Source organism: Oryctolagus cuniculus, chromosome 7 (genome assembly GCF_964237555.1).
Source record: "Oryctolagus cuniculus chromosome 7, mOryCun1.1, whole genome shotgun sequence".
Lineage (NCBI taxonomy): Eukaryota > Metazoa > Chordata > Mammalia > Lagomorpha > Leporidae > Oryctolagus > Oryctolagus cuniculus.
In genome coordinates this window covers 158,800,318-158,815,044 of record NC_091438.1, presented here as the reverse complement: position 1 = coordinate 158,815,044, position 14,727 = coordinate 158,800,318, and the positions used below count along the sequence as shown (strand labels likewise).

General features: G+C 59.5%; 1 protein-coding gene across 5 annotated transcripts in view; it reads right to left on the bottom strand.

The window, feature by feature from the left end:
• Positions 1-14,727, bottom strand: part of LOC108177747 (uncharacterized) — a 49,032-nt gene that overhangs the window by 16,713 nt on the left and 17,592 nt on the right. For 3 of the 5 annotated variants that reach the window (XR_011390905.1, XR_011390906.1, XR_011390907.1), the window contains exon 3: positions 1-14,727. This exon is cut by the window's left edge. Coding sequence is in view for 1 of the 5 variants with exons in the window: in XM_070079341.1 (XP_069935442.1) it covers positions 14,624-14,633 (10 nt within the window). In the remaining 4 variants the exon portion in view is untranslated. The other 2 variants (XR_011390908.1, XM_070079341.1) reach the window with 2 other exon arrangements.

Genomic DNA, 14,727 nt, shown 5'->3' with positions numbered 1-14,727 from the left:
GAGGAGCAACAGGTCCTGCATCCCAGATGCACTGGAAGTTTCCGCGGCAGCAGGTGCAGCTGGTCACGTGCCCCAAGCCCGTGGCCCTGTCCTGGCTGCTCCCCCCCCCCGGTTTGCCCTGGGGAAGCCATCTTGCTGTTCCTCAAGGAGGTCCTCGCCCTGCCACCCAGCGACCCCTCCCTGCCGCTGACTGGCTGGGGGCTGTGCACGGGCAATCCTGGCGATGAGGCCTGCGGGCGAGCCTGTAGCCTTTGGGAAAGGTGCCCACTCGTAACGGACCCCGGGAGGAGCGGCCGGAGGGTCGTGGGCATGAGGTGAGCCCTGGGCCGAGGGGCAGAGCAGGAGACGGCAGCGACTTCCTGAGCACCCCAGGCAAGCCGAGATAGAGCTGCCCTGCTACTTTTATGAAATTATAAATAAATTAATGTTCTGATTCTTTGTGAGGTCTTCTCTTAGATCCTGATGGGGTACCCCATCATCTAAGCCACTGGGGCCTCATCAATCACCCTGGAATTTAGAAAACGGGCCAGGCCGCTGAACGCCTCTGGTACTCGGGTGGCCCCCCCCTCCCCTGCAGGTGCACATGCTGCGGCAGCCGCGCCCCTCAGTGCAGGGATGGAGGCCCAGCCCCCAGCAGAGGCCCCTGAGCCTCCATGATGGCCACACACAGCCCAGTGATGGAAGGTGGTGCAGAGGCGTTTGGCAGTACCAAACGGGCCCAGACCAGCCCGAGCTTCCTGGGAGGGGAGGGGGGTCCCAGGCTCCTTCCCTCCCTGTGCTCAGGCCACAGGCCCCCAATAGATCATCTAAGGAGACAACGGGGTGAGGCTGCAAAGGGCAGGCTCACAGCCTCTCTGAACAGGAGCGGCGAGGCCAAGCCCCCTGCCTGTCTCCGAGGAGAATCCAGCCTCTCCAACATGGACATCAGCACACACTTCGGAAGAAGCCCAGTGCCAGCTGGGACTCTGTGCATGGGGACAGAGAACACCCCCCCCCCCAAAGCCAGGACCTGCTGCTGAGCCAAGGCAGCCCCAGCTCCCCCTCCCCCACCCCCAAACCCACCTCACTAAGGAAAAGGAAAACAGCCACCCACCCAGCGCCAAGACAGCCTCCCCCCCGCTCCGCACCTGCAGCCTCCGGGAGCCCTCAGCCTTTCGGGACCCTGCCTCCCGCTTTGCCATTATAGGTAAGGCACCCAAACAGAGGAAACGCCTTGCCAATGCCAAGGCTGCGCTTCCTACACACGCCACATCCTCTCCCGGCAGGTCCCCGACTCCCATCAGTCCCAAAGGCCTCTGCTCACATTTGGAATGTCCCCCGGCGGGGTCAGTGAAGTCAACCCCGGGTGAAAGGAGAGGGAGCTGGGTGCAGGAGTGGCAGCCACTGTGACTGGCCGGCTCCACCTGTCTGACCTGCTAGGCTCACTGCCTCCTTGGGGCCCGGCAGAGCTGGGCAGGCTGCCAGCACCAGGGCCCCTCCGTGGTGCCCCTCCCCCCTGCTCCCTCACTGTGACCCCTTCCCCCCTGCCAAATGCATCTCTGCTGAGTCACTTGGCTCTGACCCTGAAGCTGGCGGGGAACAAAGGAGAGGGAGATGGAGGGGGCGAAGGGGAAAACCCGCCCTGCCCCAACCCACCAGCCCCCAGGGTGATTGTCAGGGAGGTGAGGCGGGCAGGGCGGGTGTCTGGGCCAGATTCCACAGCTGTTCCTTCCCTCTGGGTGGCTATTTTGGGAAAGGAGCTCTCCTCCACAGTGGACAGACTGGCTCCCATGGACGCTGGAATCCGGAAGACGCCCAGCTCCACCGAGGCCCACACAGGTACAGCAGGGAGAGAGCCCGGGGCAGCTCCTGCCTGCCGCAGGCACTTCAGCTTCGTTCCCTTCCAGGAACGAGCGGATACGGAGCATCTGAGCACACAGCCTTGTCTGGGTGGAAGGTCCCAGACGGTGCCTGGGATGGGCCTGCCCGGACATCCCGCGCCCGGTGCCACGCATTGCTCAGATTCGATCATGTGTCTCTGAGCTGGCAGAGGAAGCGGTGCCTCTGTGGGCCACTGCAGCACAGCAATGGCCCGGGCCCACGACAGCTCGGGGCACGCCGGGTTCTTTCGATGATTAGGTTCTGGGGGCCAAGGGTGGGTGACGAGACAGACAGCCCTGCTAGGAAATCAGACTCCAGGAGAGGTTGAGTAGGGGACAGACAGAGCCCATCCTACCTCCCGCTAGGCAGCCCTGAGCAGCAGGAGCCGAGGGCAGCTGCCTGCTTGCCGGGTGTGGCCGGGCAGGCTGTCAGCAATGACCTCAGGGTTGTGCCTGTCCTCAGAGCGACACTGGGCTCTGTGCAGCCCCACCTCACAGCCGCCAGCTCACTCTGGCCTTGCTCCAGGGACCAGACGCCCAGCAATGAGCCAGGGCAGCAACCTGGTGGGTCCATCCGGGGACCCGATCCCATCTGGCCCATTAAGAGCCCTCACCTTCCTCCCACGCCAGTGCCCAGGGCAGAGGCCTTTGTGAAAATCCCCTAAGCACCGGCCGGCAGTGGGCCTCCCTGGCTCAGAGATCACACACTGGTTGCTGGGTTCGGGCCCAAGCTAGCGAGAGGGAAATAGCTGGTGGTTTCAGAAAACCCAACTGCAAAGGTGTTCATGGTCAAACCGTCAGCCAGCGGGAGCTCAGCACACCCTTAGCTGCTTTAAGGAAGTATTTGCCAAGCTGAGCTAAAAAAGAAGTTGAGGCTCTGTGTCTCCAATTTAGTAGAAAAGAATCTAAATTTACATACAGAGTCCCATGATAAGTCATTTGGGATCCCCCGGAGCGGGCCGGCTGCTTGTGGTGAGAGCGGGGTGAGTCAACGAGGCCAACAAATGAGCCTGATGAGGTCAGCGATTTGGAGAAGGAACAAAGGAAACTGCAGCCCAGCCCGCGGCGGCGCGGGTGCCGAGGCGGCGGCCACGCAGAGCCGATTCTGAGGCCGCCAGCCCAGCAGTTCTCGACCGGGGACAACCTGGGCAACGTCTGCAGACCTCTGTCGCTGTCCCAGTTGGGGGAGACAGGTGCTACTCGTGTCCAGTGGGCGGAGGCCAGGGACACTGCCCGACTCTCCCCTCTGCCCCCTAGCACAGCACTACCTGTCCCCAAGTGTCAACCACCCGCACTACAATTGAGAAACTGCTCTAAGGCACTGAAAAATCTCTGCTTCGGGAGCCCTGGGCCCCCAGGCCGAGGCCCCCATGATGACAGCTGTCCCTGCAGCATCTTGGGAGGGGCCGCTGGCAGGGAGCGCCACCGGGCCAATGCCTGCCTGGCTGACCCCGGGCCCCGGGATTTCAGCACTTACCCCAGCTGCCTGAAGACCCCAGTGCTGCTGTGGGTGACAGCCGCGAGAACAGGTGACGGCTCACAGCACCGCCGCCCTCACCTCCACAGGTGCTTCAGAGCTGACGGGGCGATTTCTCACTCTTTGTCTCGCTTGAATAAGAGCCGCACCCGCCCTTGAAGCAATTTCTCTGCGTTCCTGAGCTGCCAGTCCAGGGCGACAGCTGAGGCCACTCTGGGAGAAAGAGAGGAGGGAGAGCCGAGTGTCCACCTTCCCATGGATGCAAGGCAAGGCCCAGCGGGCAGCCGCGGGGAGCTGGACTCCTCCAGGACCTGCAGACGAGCTGCGTGTGCGGGATTCCTGTCTTCACTCCCGCCTGGTGCGCGCCAGAGCACACAGCTGGGCACAGTTGGCAGCAGCCGGTCCCGGGCCCTGGGGCAGGCCGAGCTCCTGGCTGCCTCGTGGAAGGCCCCCGCCCTGGGCACCACGAGTCCATCAGAGACTGAGGCTCTGGGAACAGAAGCAGCGCAGGGTGCTCCCGCAGCCGGTGCTAGGCTGTCACAAAACAGCCAGGGGTCCAAAGCACCACCCCTGAGAGGAGGGGATGGCGAGAACTGGCAGCTGCGGGGTGGGGGTGGGGGGCACTGCAATGGGTCCAGCCCGTGAACTCCACCCACAGCTGCGCTGCCTGCATTTTCACCACTATCGCCATTTCTTTCATGACTCTGAAAAAACACTTCGAAAAGGTAGGAAGATCTCTCCCATGCATGCCCAGTACCTGGGAAACACAGCCTTCCCTGCTGGTCCTGGTCAGGAGTCCGAGCTGCTGCTCAGGGTCACCCAGACCCCAGAAAACTGGCCCCAGATGAGAGGCTCGAAAGGGCAAAGGGCAGAGGCAAGGAGATACAGCTCCTGTTCCGGGCAAGGCTACACCGAGCAATGCTCTAGGGAGAGAGCGTGGAGGGAGGGCGGTGGGCGGTGCTCACCCCGCTGGGCACCACCATCGCCCGTCCCCCCAGACCAAGCCCTTTCTGGGGGAGACAGGGTGGTCGCAGGGAACTCCAGCTCCCATCACACCCCAGGAAGCAGAACCTGAGCTCCCCTTTGAAGCGTGGGCAGGGAAGCTGTAGCTGGCAGGGCAGACAGACAGGAGCCGCTTGCCCCAGGAAAAAAACCTTGGGGTTCTTAAACATGCATGGAAAATGCATATTACAAAAAGAAAAAAACAACAAACTATGCCTGGATTGCAGATTTTTTTTTAGCCAAAATAAACTCATCTTTTCCTTTCATTTTCCATGAGCTGTGTGGAGTCCCTTGCTAGAAAGGGCTTCCCACAGCTGTGCCGCCGCTGCCCAACCAGGCAGCTGGACACAAAGGCTTCGAGGCCAGACAGGGCTGGGGACGCACCCCCCGCCTCTGCGGGCAGTGGCGAGGGGAGTCGCGCTGCTTGACTGCTGTGCCCAGCCTGGCACCTGCCAGCTCGGCGCCTCCTTGAGCTGCCCTGTGTTGTTCTATGTCCCACCCACTTCCTGACCCCTGAACCCATCACCTGCTTTTCCATTTGACCGCTCGCAAGAATCCCAGGCTGCACATGGTCCTGTGTGCTGCTTCACTCTATAGCTCTGTGTGCCTGCACGGGTCCAGGCTCCCCTCCCCTCTGTTTGCCACAGCCAGCATCCACAGCTCACACTGGTCCACTTTTCCCAGCTCCTCACCTGTCCTGGAAGATGGACTGAGGCTCCCAGAGGGCCAGAGCTGCATGGACAAGGTTCCGGCTCCATAGGACAGCTCACTTGCTCTGCCATTCTTATGGTATCTACTTCTCCATTAACATCATAGTAAAAAAAAAATGCTAAGGGGATGAGCACTTGGTACTGCGGTTGAGACACTGTTTGATGCCTGCATCCCACAGTGGAGCGTCTGGGTTTGATACCCGGTTCTGCTAATGCGGACCCTGGGAGGCAGCGGTGGTGGCTCAAGTAATGATCGCCTGCCACCCACATGAGAGATCTGTGCTGAGTGCCCGCCTCCAGCACAAGTCCCAGCCTCAGCTGTTGAGGGCTCTTGGGGAGTCAACCAGGGGATGAGCCTTTCTCAGTCTCTCTCTCAAAATAACTACAAATTAAACATGTTAAAAGTGCAACATTTGAGTGTAGCAGCATCACATTTTAACCATATAGTATGCATTGTAAAATGACGACAAAGAAAATGGCAAATGGATGAAATAATAACCTAAGGCTTGTCGCTTCCCTTCAGCAGACACAGGCGACGTTCCCCGTGGACTAGGGCGCGAGGTGCCGCCCACAGCAGGAAAGAGCAGCTCCCGGGAGCCCAGGCTGGGGTCCTGAGCCCCGGGACGGTGCGCGGCCATAGGAGTCAGCTGCCGCCCTGGGGTAAAGGAGGGAGGGGTGGGAGAGACCCAGGGGGAAGCAGTTGGGAATGCAGGGCTCAGGCGGCTCATGGAGGGAGGAACCCACCTGCCGTCCACTGGAGGGGCTCCGGAAAGAGCATCAGGATCCAGTGTCCGGGTCGGGTGGAAGCCCATGGCTGGCCCAAGCAAAGCAGAAAGGAGGGATGCTGGGGGACCACCGAGTGTTGTCCACTGTGTCCCCATCCCATGCCCCGATGACCCCTTTTCCACCCACACCTCTGTCCTTGCCCAGCCCCAGTTCACAAGCAAACCCTGCCCCAAGTGCACGTCGGAGGCCCTGAGACCTGAGCAGCGCCTGTAGCGGGAGAGTCCCCTAGCTCAGGGGGTTTTGCACTTGAGCACTGAGTGCGTTTTTTATCTGGATGAAGCCAAAAGAACGAAGCTCTGGTTTCTGAGAAGCCAGCTCACAGGAGGAGACCGGATGGCACCCGGAGGGAAGCAGGGGTTGCAGACCAGGGTCCTCTGCTCCCCGGGGACACCGAATCTCCCTGCCCTGAACACCTTCCCCCAACCTCCCCAGCCAGCTCCTGTCCTGCTCCCCAGCCAGCCCACCCCTCCCGCGGCACCTTACACCTTACACGGCGGCTATGGGCTCCGGTGCTACCCTTGCTCCATCACCTCCTTGCCAAATGGACACAAGCTTCCTGTTTCAGTCCCTAGCACAGCAGACAAGGCACGGCGGTTGCCAGTTCAGTGTCTGAGAGAGCAGGGAAGGTTGGAGGGCAGGGGGCAGGGGACAGACTGGGCTGGCACTCGGGTGCACTCAGAGACCTGGCTGAGCTGCAGGGGTATGTTCTGTAAAAAAGGACAAAAGAGTCTTATTGGGCCCCATATTGTGGCACAGCAGGTTGAGCTGTCACCTGCAGTGCCAGCATCTGGTATGAGCGCCAGTTCACGTCCTAGCTGCTCCATTCCTGACCCAGCTCCCTGCTACGGCCTAGGAAAGTAGCAGAAGATGGCCCAAGCGCTTGGGTTCCTGCACCCACGTGGGAGACCTAGATGGAGTTCCAGGCTCCTGCTTCTATTTGGCCCAGCCCCAGCTACTGTGACCATTTGGGGAGTAAATCAAAAGATGGAAGATCTCTCTTTGTCCCTCTCCCCACCGCCCCGTAACTCTGTCTTTCAAATAAATAAAATAAATCTTTAAAAACAAAACAGGACCAGCACCTTGGCTCACTAGGCTAATCCTCTGCCTGCGGCGCCGGCACCCCGGGTTCTAGTCCCGGTCGGGGAGCTGGATTCTGTCCCAGTTGCTCCTCTTCCAGTCCAGCTCTCTGCTGTGGCCCGGGAGGGCAGTGGAGGATGGCCCAAGTGCTTGGGCCCTGCACCCCATGGGAGACCAGGAGAAGCACCTGGCTCCTGGCTTCAGATCGGTGCAGCGCCAGCCGTGGCAGCCATTAGGGGAGTGAACCAACAGAAGGAAGACCTTTCTCTCTGTCTCTCACTGTCTGTAACTCTCTCTCTGTGTCTCTCTCTTGCACTGTCTAACTCTGCCTGGCAAAAAATAAAAAAAATAAATAAATAAAAACAGAACAGGACAGCCAAACAGAAGCGACAGCAGACAGTGCTGTAGATGCTAGAAACCTAAGGAAGGATGCTTTGTTGGAGGACACTGGCTTGTAAGTTACCAGTGACCTGGGTTTCTCCTAAGTTCCGAGGGTTTCTTGGAACGGGGATGCCACACCCCGAGGTAACCACACGCTGAGCAAGGGCAGGTCTGCAGACCCGGCTGGGGAAGTCCACAGAACTGAGCGCCGGGGCTCAGACACCAGAAGCCAGGGCATTGCCTGCTCACGGGCCAGGGCCACACCTCACTCCTGCACCCTTGGCCCCCACCTGACGATGGGCCAGGCAGATACCTGGGCACTCAGGCAATGATGAGAGGGTGCAGAATGACAACAGCAGTGGCAACATCGGCAGTGGTCCTGCACCACGCCAGGCTGTGCTCGGAACCCCTCACTGCCTTCACACCCCTCAGGAGGCCGAGAGACACCCCTGAAAGACACCCACACCAACTCCCCGGCACCGGGGAAAGTGGCCCTGCAGGGACAATCTACGTCTTGGATGACCCAGGTGGGTCCTACACCCAGTGCCGAGGGTCCTTATTAACAGGCAGAGGGGCTTGAGACAGGCACAGACCCAAACACACAGAAGGTGCTGGCAGACAGGGGCTGAGGCTGGAGTGTCACACCCCCACACACAGAAGCTGGAAGCTGACAGAGACAGGGAAGGGTTCTTCCTGGCAGCCATGGGCGGGGTCTCTGTCCTCAGAACCGGGAGAGGACACAGTTCTTGATTTTACGTCATTTGGTTTACAGCATTTGTCACAGCGGTGACAGGAAGCTAATTTACTCTTGGAGTCACCAGTGAGCTCCCTGATGCACCTGCGACACGGGGCCAGGAAGCAGGTCAGGAAGCCCCCGGGGCAGCAGGCTACCTGCCGCCTGGGTGCTGCATCCCAAATCAGAGTCCGGTTCCAGTCCCCGCGGCTCTGCTTCCGATCCGGCTCCCTGCTAATGCACCTGGGAGGCCGCGGAAGATAGCCCAGGTGCTTCATTCCCCGCGCTCACATGGAAGACCCCGATGGAGTCCCTGATTCTTGGTTTTGGCCTGGTCCAGTCCTGGCTAGTGTGGCCATTTAAGGAATGAGCCAGAGAATGGAGGATCTCTCTCTCTCAAATAAATGAATCTAAAAGAAAGAGACAGAGACAGAGATAGAGACAGTGAGGAAGGAAGGAAGGGAGGGAGGGAGGAAGGGAGGGAGAGAGAAAGAAATAAAAAGAGAGGTAGGTAAGGCCTCTCAGCAACCCAAACTCCTGTCACCATGTCCGGCCCGTCCTCAGGGCCCCGCTGTGCCCGTTAACATTCCCGAATGCTGTGAGTCAGGACAACTCTTCCCTACCACCCTCCCTGCCTCCCACCTTCACAGTGAGCAAGGAAACAGCCCAGCTAACATCAATGAACGCAGTGACTCAACTCACATGACACTGCCCCTCACCGCTGGGGCGGGGCACGCTCGCCTGTGCACCCTGCGGGATTGGCCTGTTCTTTCTACCAACGCCAAGCGACTCGGGGACGGGCTTTCTGAGCCCAAGGTAACCTACCAGCCACGGCTCAAAGGTTAGAAATGATGTGCAGAAACTGGATTTTCCAGGCAGAAGTGGAACTACCAGGAAACACTCCCGGCTTGGAGAAAAGCCCTGAGGTCTGAGGCGGGGGCCCTGGCACAGTGACTCACGTCACAGGGAGTATCTGCTTCAGCAGGAGAAGGTAACATTGTGTCTCAGTGGCCGGCGATGTGGCATGGCGTGTAAAGCCGCCACCTGTGACAACCGCATCCCACGTAAGGTGCTGGTTCAAGTCCCAGATGCTCCACTTCCGAACCAGCTCTCTGCTGATGGCCTAGGAAAATCAGTAGAAGATGGCCCAAGTCCTTGGGCCCCTGCCACCCACGTGGGAGACCTGGATGAAGCTGCTGGCTTCCGCCTGGCCCAGCCCGGCCATTGCAGCCATCTGGGGAGTGAACCAGCAGATGGATAATCTATCTCTCTCTCTATCTCTTTCTGGCTCTCCTTCTGTAATTCTGACTTTCAAATGAATAAATTTTTATATAAGAGAAGTTAAGAAGCAGGGGAAACTCAAGTTCTGTGCTAGAAAGATTTCCAAGAGCAAACATCCGCTGAGAAGCTCTGGGGCAGAACGGTATGTCTGCAGCTGGCCCGGACACACACGGCTTCCCGGGGGTCAGGCTGCCTGGCGTCCCGTGGTCCCACCCCAGACACCCTGTGTCCCAAAGACGAAGCGCTCACTGGAAGCAACGCTCTGCTCCCTGTCACGTCACTAGTGGGAGGGTGTTCCCACCCCAATGCGTCTCCTGCTGAGGACAGCCCCCATGTTGGCCCCCCTCCACCTCTGTCCTCACACACGGTTCCCTGCTTGTCCCCAGTCCCCCATCCCCTGCCCCAGGCAGTGAAGCCAGGGGGAGGGTGTCCCACCCGTCCCACCCGTCCCACCCTCTCCTATTATGTCTGTCTGGACACTGCAGGAATAAGCCAGGTCTGTGTCAGCCCCCAGCACTGCACGGAGCACAAGACATGAAAAGAATTCAACTGAGTGCACCGGATATGTGAACACATAAAGGAAGGAAGGAAGGAAGGAAGGAAGGAAGGAAGGAAGGAAGGAATAAACGAAGAGACGGATGAATCTGAGAGTTCCCATGGAACGTGTAAACCCCTCACCTGCCCCTCTCTTCCCTCTGCTGATTCTGCCTCAAGATTCCCTCACCCAATCTGTCTTTTATAAAACCCCCAGGGCCAGGGCCGGCGCTGTGCTGCAGTGGGTTAATCCTCTGTCTGTGGTGCTGGCACCCTGTATGGGCACCAATTCTAGTCCTGGCAGTTCCTCTTCCGATCCAGCCCTCTGCTATGACCTGGGAAAGCAGTGGAAGATGGCCCAGGTTCTTGGGCCGCTGCACCCACATGGGAGACCTGGAAGAAGCTCCTGGCTCCTGGCTCCTGGCTTTGGACCCACCCAGCTCCGGCCATTGTGGCCATTTGGGGGAGTGAACTAGCAGATGGAAGACCTCTCTCTCTGTCTCTCCCTCTCACTCTTACTCTTCCTGTTAAATAAATAAATATAAATCTTAAAAAACAATCCCCAGGCCCATTCAGCCACAGATGTGCGCAGGACCCCGCAGGTCCTCACACCCAGGGCATCAGCAAAGGCGTCACTGTCCTCACTCTTCCTGTGAGCTGGAAGTCACTGATGTGAAGAAAACACAAGGACAGAGGAGCCGCACAGAGCACCAGAGTCTGGGGGCGGACCCCACGGGGGCCCTCCCTGTGAGTATGGGGAACCAGTGCTCGACTTCCAGCCCACAGAACGTGGCCTGGGACGGGGGATGCCACCCTGGGTTCGTGGCACCTAAGACCCCCTCTTGCTCTCATACTCGCACTAGAGATGCTCCCTTTGCTGGCTGCAGAGAAGTGAGCCGCCATGTCGTGGGAGACCCCAGGGCGGGGCTGCAGGGCCAGGGGCTACAGGGGCTCTGGAGCAGCCCCTGGCCACCAGCCAGCAAGAAGCCACGGGCCTCAGTGGTCCGATCAGAGAGGAATCCCGCCAACCACCCGAGTGCATTTCCTAGGGGACCCTTCCCTAGTGAGTCACCAGATGACCCCCAGGCCTGGCTGAGAACCTGATAACAGCCTGGTGCAGGACCCAGCTACACTGTGCCCAGACGCTGTGAGATAACACAGGTGTGTTCCCAGGCCACGGAGTCCGTGGTCACCTGGCAGGCATCGGTAGAACCAAGCACAGCGGTGATGTCAGGAGGGTGTCGGCCCCTGCCCCTAACTCTTACACGGCTTGTGCTCCCCAAAGCACCCCCATGCCCATTTCAGGTCCCCCCGCAGGGCCAGGCCTGCTGCCTCCTCCTGGAAGGCAGCAGAGTGGTGCTGACGCAGACTGAGTCACGCCGCACGCCGGGTTCTGCCCTGACCACGCCCAAGCCGGTTCTGTGCAGTAAAACCCTCCACTTCCTCGCACGTGAAAATGGGAGCAACAGCAGCGCCGCGCTGCTCCAGGGGTTCAGTGAGGTCGCACTGCACAGCGCTGGGCGGACAGCAATAGCGCTCGCTGTCTGTGCATTCATGCTGGTCCCCGCCCTGTCTTTGCACCTGTGGTTTGGAGCCTGGGACGGGGGTCCAGGGGGACACATGACTGTCTCGTGTGATCCTCGTGTGACGCTGGCATGGGGGCAGGATGGGAACGGCTTATTCCAGGCTAGGAAAATGCGTCAAGAGATGCTTAGCAGCACCGAAGACCACGCCTGCTTGGGGAACCTGGAAGAGGCTCCTGGCTCCTGGCTTCCAACTGGCCCGGCTCTGGCCGGTGCAGCCATTTGGGGAGTGAACCAGTGGATGGAAGCGCTCTCTTGCTCGCTCTCTCTCTCTCTTTCTCTCTCCCCCTAACTCTGCCAAACAAATAAAGAATAAATCTTTGAAAGAAAAAAAAAAAAAGCAGCAGCTCCCTGGGAGGGAGTCCGGGCTGCAGGAGAGGGTTTCCACCTGCTGTGGGGAGGAGGGGCCCCTACCCAGCATGTGGTGTGGGACACTCACCTGCACCCTGCAGTGCTGGTGCAGCGACCAGAGGCTTAGCCATTGGCACTGGAGCTCTATTTAAATTCATGTTGTCGAAACTGAACACAGCAGCTTAGAATCCATGCTGGGATGGGGGAGGGAGTGCTTGCCAACCTGTCGCACTGAGCTGATTCCTAGCACAGGTGTGACACAGCCTCCTAAACCAGGATGTACCCTCTGTCTAGGGGAGGCAATGGGAAGTTGCCTGGGGCTGCCAGCCCTGTGCCAGGCGAGGGGGGGCTGGAGGGCTGAGTCAGAGGCCACTGTTGCCCCCCAAGCATTCCCAGGCAGGTGCCCTCTGCCTGCCCCAGCTACCCCAACCCACAGCTGGGGACATGGAGCTGGGTGCACCCCAGTGACTGCACGCCGCAGTCAAAATGGACCCCTTCACAGATCTTTTTTCATTTTTACCTCAAGCCAAGGCGTTTTATTCCGTTTGCATATTTGCAATACTTGTTAGTTTTTTAAAAAATGAAAGCACCAATTTTTAGGAAGGGGAAGGGAGAGATATTTGCAATGCAAAAATGCAGCCAACCAAAAACCCCCCAAGCCCCCTGTTTGGTACTGGCATAGAGGAGGGCTCTTCCAATTTAGGGAGCGTATTGCAGTGATGGAAGCTTCGTGCTTTGCTGCCCGAGAGCAGCCACAGCAGCTGGCGGCTCTGCACCACGCCTCAGCGCAGCAGGTCCTCGCAGAAGCTCAGATTTATAGACATGGGAGCGGTCGTTTGGCGCAGCAGTTAAGTTGCCCCCTGGGATGCCTGCACCCCATATTGGAGTGCCGAGGTTCTAATCCTAGCTACTTTGCTTCCAGTCCTCGCTTCCTGCTAATGCACACCCTGGAGGAACAGGTGATGGTCCAAGTACTGCGGTCCCTGCCACTCATGTCAGAAACCCACATGGCATTCCCAGCTCCTGGCTTTCACCTGGCCCAGCTCTGCTGTTGTAGACATTTGGGGAATGAGTGAACCAGAGAAGGGAATATCTCTCTCTTTCCCTCTCTGTCTCCCTGCCTTTCTTAGAAATAAAATGAATATATATATATATTCATTAAATATACACATGCATTAAATTCATAGACCCGGAACCACAGCCAGGAAGGTCAAGTCTCATTTCCAAGTTCACAGACAGTAACAGAGATGCGGCTGGAAGGAAGGTCTTTAACTTAAACCTGCATCCAGGCCAGAACCCCGGGGACCCTGTGGGGTCCTGAGGCACCTTACAAAAGGAGAACTGTGAGCCGTACCAGGTGCAGGAATGACCTGCCCGGCACCCCAGCGGCTCTCACACACACACAGCACACACGGGCGGTGGTAGCTGCAGCGCTGATTTGTGTACTCTTGGAAGAAGGCCCTGCCAGCCAGGCACAGTTGAGGGTCAAATGCACCCCTCTGATCCTCACGGCCAAGGGCCATGCAGGTCCACCTGCAGCCTCGCCAGCTTGCCCAACACTGGGCTTGTGCACGCACTGAGCCCTCGGCCTGAAAGCTTTGTCCTTGCACCAGATTCAGTGACTCACTGTGCAGTGCACGGACTGGGCCCGGCCTGGTGATCTTCTAGGGCGCTGATCTGATCACCTGGCTTGCCCCGGCATCCTCCAACTCCCAACTCCAACAGGTGACACCATCAACAGAGAGTGCTGCCTGGGTGCTGTGATGACAGGGACCTGGAGGGGGGCGCCAGCATGCAAGGGCTCAGAGTAGGAAGTGGGGGTGCAGAGCTGTGTCTGCCCCGCCTGTCAGCCTGGGGAGCCTCTGGCAGGGCCCAGCAAGGCAACCCCTGGCCAGCTCTTGGGCTGGGGACGCCCAGGACATGGGCCACCGACTGGCACAGGTGCAGAGTGCGCGCTGATGCAGACAGACACACACGGGGAAGCTGACAACCACAGGCGCCTGCGCTCAGCCTCAGGCCGGCCACTCATTGCTGCTCAGCCCTACTGGCTCATGATGGAGAGCACACAGGCTTGGGGTGGGGGGACGTGCGTCCCTAATATCTCAGAACTGGGGGCAGGGGCAGAACTGGACCCTCATAACTTAAAACAGGACATTCTGCACCCAGGCTGTGACGTCTGACATCTACTAAAAGAGTTGCACAGGCACCGAGGCAGGCAGCCCAGGCACTCCCCGGTTCAGGAGCCGAGTGGATGTGTCACAGGGTGCACGTTCCGGGTCCTGGGCCCAGGGAGGCGGGGGCGTTGTTAATCAGTGCCACCAGCTACATCCTCCCCACCTAGGCGATGAGGCCTGGCTCCAAGGGCCTCCTCCCTCTCTGGCAGTCTCCACCCAGCCTGGCCGCGGGACCGTGCTGGGGGCAGCGGCCGGCGGGGGGCGCTCCTGTCCACCTGCTAATTCTGGCGCACAGGAAACCCGACTTCTTACCCAACACTGCCACAGTGCCCACGGCGCTCCCCATGTCTCCTGAGAGTTTTTCCACCTTAACCTCGGGTGGCCGGGATCCATGCCCCAGTGCCAGGACCCCGGGGAGATGGGGTGTTTGCTCCCGTGGCTCGGGTAGGCGGCGCGGGAAAGCCAGCGCCCGCATGTCCCCGCTCCTAGACCCGAGAGAAAGGAGGAACCCCCTGCTCCCCAGAGACTAGGAACTTAAAGGGCATTCTATTGCTTCCTGGAAAATCGCGGGGCCACGGCGGCCACGGCAGGGGCCCGGGTTTCCCTCACCACTGCCGCTCTCGCCCGGCCTCCATCCTGCCAAACTTTCACCCAGACCGAGAAGCGCGCGGTTACCTGAGCTCATCTCGGACGGCGCGAGCAGGTCGCGCGGGCTCCCCGGCCGCTCCTGCCTCCGGGCATGGCTCCCACGCTCGCCGCGGCTCCGAGGGCCCCGATCT